We start from the raw sequence: 6,951 nt of genomic DNA, 5'->3' as shown, positions 1-6,951 counted from the left end.
GGGTTACATATTAACAGCATCTCACGGCAGAAGAATTTCTCTTAGTACAGAACAAAATGGAGTCTCTTATGTCTACTTCTTTCTACATAGACACAGTAACAGTCTGATCTCTCTTTCTTTTTTCCCAGGCTGGAGTGCAGTGGCACGATCTCCACTCACTGAAAGCTCCGTCTCCCGGGTTTACGCCATTCTGCTGCCTCAGCCTCCCGAGTAGCTGGGACTACAGGAGCCCGCCACTGTGCCTGGCTAATTTTTGTATTTTTAGTAGAGATGGGGTTTCACCATGTTAGTCAGGATGGTTTCGATCTCCTGACCTCGTGATCCTCCTGTCTCAGCCTCCCAAAGTGCTGGGATTACAGGCGTGAGCCACCGCGACCGGCCAGATCTCTCTTTCTTTTCCCCACATTGAGGGCCTCTAAAAGTATTAAGGCAGTGGCAGCCGCCATATTCAAACATGGTGGCTAGGCTAAAACGGTAAGGTCAAGTTGTTTGGATGAAAAGGCCACAGGGCACGGTCCCCGTCCTTGTGTAAGAATTTCAACCACACAGCCCTGCACTTTGGCTGTGTGTGTAATGAAAAAAGGGTTGGGATGAGTCAGGGAGAGCTACGGTGGGAGCAGTCTTGAAAGCTGTCTCCATTGAACGGAAAGAGGAGTGGGGAAAGGATTTAGGATCTATGGGGTCAGCTAGGTTTCCTTTTGTGAGTTTATATAATGGTTTTGTTAGGATGGCAAAACCAGGTATCCAAAGGCGAAAGTATCCAACCATGCCCAGGAAGGAAAGGAGTTGTTGTTTTGTAGAAGGGGTTGGGCTTTGAGAGATCAGTCAGACACAATAGGCAGGGAGAGCATATGTGTTTTTATGAAGAATTATGCCAAGATAGGTAATGGATGAGGAAGAAATTTGGGCTTGACTGAAGTAATGGGGGCTGTCCGCGAACCTTGCAGCAGTACAGCCCAGGTAATTGGCTGAGCCTGAGGAGTGTCAGGGTCAGTGCAAGTGAAAGCGAAGAGAGGCTGGAATGAAGGGTGTAAAGGAATAGTAAAGAAACCATGTTTGAGATCCAAAACAGAATAATGGGTTGTGGAAGGGTTGTGGAGGGAGGTATTGAGGATAGGAGAGTATATGGGTTTGGCACCATGGGGTGCATAGGCAAAACCATTTGGTTAATAAGGCACAGATCCTGAACTAAGCTGTAAGACCTGTCCGGTGTTTGAACAGGTAAAGTGGGGGAATTGTAAGGAAAGTTTATAGGCTCAAGGAGAGTTAAAAGCTCATGTGGTAACAGGCAAGTGATAACAGGCTTTGATCCGTTTTTGTTTTTGTTTTTTGAGGCAGAGTCTCATTCTGTCGCCCAGGCTGGAGTGCAGTGGCGTGATCTCGGCTCACTGCAAGCTCCGCCTCCTGGGTTCACGCCATTCTCCTGCCTCAGCCTCCTGAGTAGCTGGGACTACAGGCGCCTGCCACTGCACCCGGTTAATTTTTTGTATTTTTAGTAGAGATGGGGTTTCACCGTGTTAGCCAGGATGGTCTCGATCTCCTGACCTCATGATCTGCCCACCTCGGCCTCCCAAAGTGCAGGGATTACAGGCTTGAGCCACCACGCCTGGTGCTTTAATCCTTTTAAAGCATGCTGTGGGATGGGATATTGGTGTTGAGTGGTGTAAGGGTGATTAGGTTTTAATGGGATGGGATGGTAAGGGGTGAATTGATCAGTCGCCAAGGAGGGAGTAGAGGTGTCCTATACTTGTGGATTAAGGTGGGGAGATACAAGGGGAGGATGTGAAGGAGGCTTAGAACTGGGGAAAAGGGCAGCAATGAGGTGTGGCTGTAGTCCAGAAATAGTCAGGGAAGCAGATAATTTTGTTAAAATATCTCAGCCTAATAAGGGAACTAGGTAGGTGGGGATAACTAAAAAAGAGTGCATAAAAGAAAATTGTCCAAGTTGGCGCCAGAGTTTGGGAGTTTTAAGAGGATTAGAAGCCTGGCCGTCAATACCCACAACAGTTATGGAGGTAAGAGAAACAGGCCCTTGAAAAGAAGGTAATGTGGAGTGGGTAGCATCCATATTGATTAAGAAGGGGATGGACTTACCCTGCACTGCAAGAGTTATCCAAAGCATCTGTGATGGTCCAGGAAGCTTCGAGGTGATCGGACAGCGTCAGTCTTCAGTCCCTAAGTCGAGAAGTTGTGGGAAGTTGTCAGAGAGCCTTGGGCCAGAGTTCCAGGGGCTCTGGGCGTGGCTGCTGGGTGAGTTGGACAGTCTGATTTCCAGTGGGGTCCTGCACAGATGGGACAAGGTTTAGAAGGAATCCTGGGCTGAGAGCATTCCTCGGCCCAGTGGCCAGATTTCTAGCACTTGAAGCAAGATCCTGAGAGAGAAGGTCCTGTGGGAATGCTTGACTGCTGCAGCTTAGGCATTTTGAAGTTCTTGTGTGCTGGAGATGTGGCTGGGGTTTCTCTCACAGTGGAGGCAGAGAGTTGCAACTCAGAAATATGTTGCTACTTGGCTGGCTGTACTCTATTATTGTACACCTTGAAGGCGGGTTAATTAAGTCCTGTTTTGGGGTTGGAGGGTCGGAATTTAGTTTTTGGGATTTTATTTAACGTTGGGAGCAGATTGGGTAATAAAATGTATATTGAGAATAAGATGGCCTTTTGACCTTTTAGGGTCTAGGGCTGTAAAGCGTTTCAGGGTTGCTGCCAAATGAGCCATGAACTGGGCCGGGGTTTTATATTTGATGAAAAAGAGCCTAAACGCTAACTGATTTGGGAGAGGTCAGATAAAGAAAAAGGAGCATTAACCTTGACTATGCCTTTAGCTCCAGCCACCTGTTTAAAAGAAAATTGTTGGGCAGGTGAGGGAGGGCTAGAAACTATAAGCCAGACCAGGTGTGAGGAGGGGAGGTGCTTAAAGGATTATAGGGTGGAGGAGCAGAGGCTGAGGAAGAATTGGGACCTGGCTCGGCCTGGCGAGGAGCAGCCTGGGGAGAAGGGGAGAGGTCAGATGGGTCCGTAGAAAAGGAAGATTGGAAAGACTCAGTGATGCTTGGGATTGGGACTGAGGGGACAGGTGGGAGGGAAAGAAGGAAGATTTGGTACGAGTTGCATTGGGAACAGAAACTAGGGAGGGACCTATATGTAAAAGAATGCCTGGAGGTCAGGCATCTCAGACCATTTGCCCATTTTACGACAAGAATTATCTAGATCTTGTAGGATGGAAAAATCGAAAGTGCCGTTTTCTGGCTATTTGAAACAACTGTCGAGTTTGTATTGGGGTCAAGCGGCACTGTAGAATAAAATTAGGCATTTAGGTTTTAGGTCAGGTGTGAGTTGAAGAGGTTTTAAGTTCTTGAGAACACAGGCTAAGGGAGAAGAAGGAGGAATGGAGCGTGGAAGTTTGCCCATAGTGAAGGAGGCAAGTTCAGAGAAGAGAGAGGGTGGAGACACAAAGAGAAGGAGTAGGGGGTGCTTGCCCCCCAAAAGTGGTGCTTGCCATGAAGGGTGAAGGATCAAGGCAGGCATCCCCGTGGTGATCAGACACCTCTGAAACGTGGCTGAATAATCAAGCAGGCGTCCCCACAGTGATTAAACACCAAGAGAAGACTGTCTTCCCTTGTCTGTGACAGGTGCCAGAGTCTTGGGTTCACGGATAAAACGTGTCTCCTCTGTCTCTACCAGAAAAGGAAAGGAATTGAAATTAAGAGAAGGGAGAGATTGAAGGATGGTGCCAAGATTGAAAGGAGAAAGAGGTTGAGGGATAGTGAGAGAGGCTGGAGAAGAGAATAAACAGAGGCCGCTTACCCGATTTAAAATTGGTGAGATGTTCCTTAGGCTGGTTGGTCTGAGGACCAGAGGTAGTGGTGGATCTTTCTCACGAAGCAAAGAGCATGAGGACAGGGGATTGATATCCCAAGGGATGTCCCCTGATCCGAGTCATGGCACCACATTTCACGCACGTCCATGTGAAGAGACCACCAAACAGGCTTTGTGTGAGCAATAAAGCTTTTTAGTCGCCTGGGTGCAGGCAGGTTGAGTTGGAAGAGAGTCAGTGAAGGGAGATGGGGTGGGGTCGTTTTATAGGATTTGGGTAGGTAATGGAAAATTACAGTCAATGGGGGTTGTTCTTTAGCAGGCAGGGGTGGGGGTCAGAAGGTGCTCAGTGGGGGAGCTTCTGAGCCAGGAGAAGGAATTTCACAAGGCGATGTCATCAGTTAAGGCAGGAACCGGCTATTTTCACTTCTTTTGTGATTCTTCGCTTGCTTCAGGCCATCTGGATGTATGCGTGCAGGCTTGGGCTCAGAGATCTGACAGTAATATCTCCTGTTTTATTTCTCAGTGAGGTTATTTGGATTTTCTCTCTTCTTTTCTTGGTTAATCTTGTTAATGGTCTATCAATTTTATTTATCTTTTCAAAGAACAAGCTTTTTGTTTCATTTACCTTTTGTATTTTTTTTCTGTTTCAATTTCATTTAGTTCTGCTCTGATCTTGGTTATTTCCTTTCTTCTGCTGGGTTTGGGTTTGGTTTGTTCTTGTTTCTCTGTCCCTTGAGATGTGTCCTTAGATTGTCTGTGCTCTTTCAGACTTTTTGATGTAGGCATTTAGGGCTATGAACTTTCCTTTTAGCACAGCCTTAGCTATATCCCAGAGGTTTTGATAGATTGTGTCACTATTGTCATTCAGTTTGAAGAATTTTTTAAATTTCCATCTTGATTTTTTTTTGACCCAATGCTCATTCAGGAGCAGGTTATTTAAATTCCAGGTATTTGTATGGTTTCGAAGGTTCTTTTTTGAGTTGATTTCCAGTTTTATTCCCCTGTGGTCTGAGAGCATGCTTGATATGATTTCAATTTTCTCTTGTTGCCCAGGCTGGAGTGCAAATGGTGTGATCTCGGCTCACTGCAACCTTTGCCTCCCAGGTTCCAGCAATTCTCCCACCTCAGCCTCCCGAGTAGCTGGAATTACAGGAACATGCCACTACACCTGGCTAACTTTTTGTATTTTTAGTAGAGACAGGGTTTCATCATGTTGGCCAGGCTGATCTGGAACTCCTAACCTCAAGTGATCTACCAGCCTCAGCCTCCCAAAAGTGCTGGGATTACAGGTGTGAGCCACTGCACCGGGCCTATTTTACATTTTAACAATTGCTACTGAGGTTGACCGTCTTTTAATTTATTTGTAGCCTATTCAGGCTTCTTGTCAGTTCAGTTTACCAAAACAAAACAAAACAGCTTCTGAGATAGAATTCATATCCCATACAACTCACCCATTTACAGTGTACAATTCAGTGGTTTGGAGGCAGTGGACCTCCCCAGTGGCCATAACCCATCTGCTGCTTTTAGATGGGCCCTAGGATTCTGCCCTGTGTCCCCTTCAACATCCCGAGTTCGGTTCCTGGTGTCACATTGGCATTTACATCTTTAGCTACCGAGGATTCCGGGACCAGGGCTTGGTCACAGGCTGTGGCCCCCACTGGGCTGGCTCCAGTCACAACCAAGGGTTATCTCAGACGTCCCTCCTGCCCACAGGGCTGCACACTCTGCCAAGAGACTCTGCAGCCCTCAACAGGGCGTGTCCTTGGCCTCAGGCTTGGGGGAAGGTGGGGAGGGGACAGGGTCACGCCATCCACGAAGGACAATAGTGGGACCTGAGCTCATTCTGCCCCCCACCCCGGGAACCTAGAAGGTGCTCAGCAAATACTTGTGGAAACATTAGCAGGCAATGCTGAGAGGCACTGATTTTGTGCTAGGAGCTGTGATCTGCCTTTTCCATTCTCACATCTCCCTCTGTGACCCTCTCAAGAACCATGGCAATCAGGTGTTATTGTTAACTTCTGAAAGGCTCAGAGACTTTAAGCAACTTACCCACGGTTGTACAGTAAATAAACTAATGAACAATGCACTATCCAAGAGCTACAGGTGCCGTCACCCATCAGGGTTCTCTCTGCAAAGGTCTTGGCCCCTTCCTCTGCCCTGACTATGCCAGCTGGGCACATTGGGAGTGGAAATAGAGCCACAGTTGTTCATCTTGACCTGTGAACCCTGAAGAGTGAGGAGAGGAGAGGAGAGGAGGGAGATGAAGATTTAGCATAGAGACCCTAGGTGGGGCCATGGGTGGCATGGGACCACTGTGGCTGGGTCCTAGGAGGACTTCCTGGTGGAGGCAACATTTGCCACCAGGGTCTTGCTGATATTTTCATCCTGTGACCTTCCCCTGGGAATCCTTTTTCCTGATCAGGTATCTCCCTGCTAGCCCATTCCAGTAACCACACAGCAAAGCTTCAGACAGCCTTGACTTGTCTAACCTGTTCCCAAGCTGGCTGTGCAGTGTGGTCCCTGGGGGCACGGCCCTGGAAGAACAGGGCAGACACAGAGCAGCTGTAGATCCTGGCAGTGAGAAAAAGGCAGGTTCGTAATTAGGACGTGCAGCCCTGCCCCACGCCTATTGGGTAACCCTGAGCATCACCCCAATGATTACCCCATTGCCAGGCGTGGGCACGGGAGTTGGTTTGGGAGCTGCCAGGCTCCCGGGAGGATCGCAGTCAGCACAGCAGGGCTGAGGCCTGGGGGTAGGAGCAGAGCCTGCGCATCTGAAGGCAGCATGTCCAAGAAAGGGGGTGGAGGTGCAGTGAAGAACCCGGGAGCAGAGCCCACGCTGGGGTATGTGGGGGCACAGGGGTGAGGGTCGGGCAGAGGGAGCTCAAGGTAAAGGGCACTGGTGGGAACCAGGGGCATGGAGGGAAGGGGATGTGTGCTCATGGCACGTGGATCATGGGGCGAGCCCACCAAGGGGCCTGTGGCTGCAGGGGCCATGGGCACAGGGCTTGCTCAGGAGAGGGAGGTGGGCACTGGTGTCTTCTGAGCCTCACCTTGCCCTGTGGCAGGCTCCTGGGAAGCACCCCTGGAAATGAAGCCTGTTCCCCAGGAGCCCCAGGGATGGGGACAGACCCC

General features: G+C 49.1%; 1 protein-coding gene across 1 annotated transcript in view; it reads left to right on the top strand.

The window, feature by feature from the left end:
- Positions 1–6,256: 6,256 nt before the first annotated feature.
- The window catches only part of ALDH3B2 (aldehyde dehydrogenase 3 family, member B2), a 22,580-nt gene continuing 21,885 nt past the window's right edge, over positions 6,257–6,951 (top strand). Inside the window, exons 1-2 of the mRNA XM_011987035.1 lie at positions 6,257–6,404; positions 6,490–6,660. Coding sequence (XP_011842425.1) covers positions 6,602–6,660 — 59 coding nt within the window. The 5' untranslated portion in view covers positions 6,257–6,404; positions 6,490–6,601. The remainder of the gene's footprint in view (positions 6,405–6,489; positions 6,661–6,951) is intronic.

This window comes from Mandrillus leucophaeus, unplaced genomic scaffold (assembly GCF_000951045.1).
Source record: "Mandrillus leucophaeus isolate KB7577 unplaced genomic scaffold, Mleu.le_1.0 Scaffold30, whole genome shotgun sequence".
NCBI classification, from domain to species: Eukaryota; Metazoa; Chordata; class Mammalia; order Primates; family Cercopithecidae; genus Mandrillus; species Mandrillus leucophaeus.
Note: the sequence above shows the minus strand (reverse complement) of the source record. Positions and strands in the feature narration are given on the sequence as shown.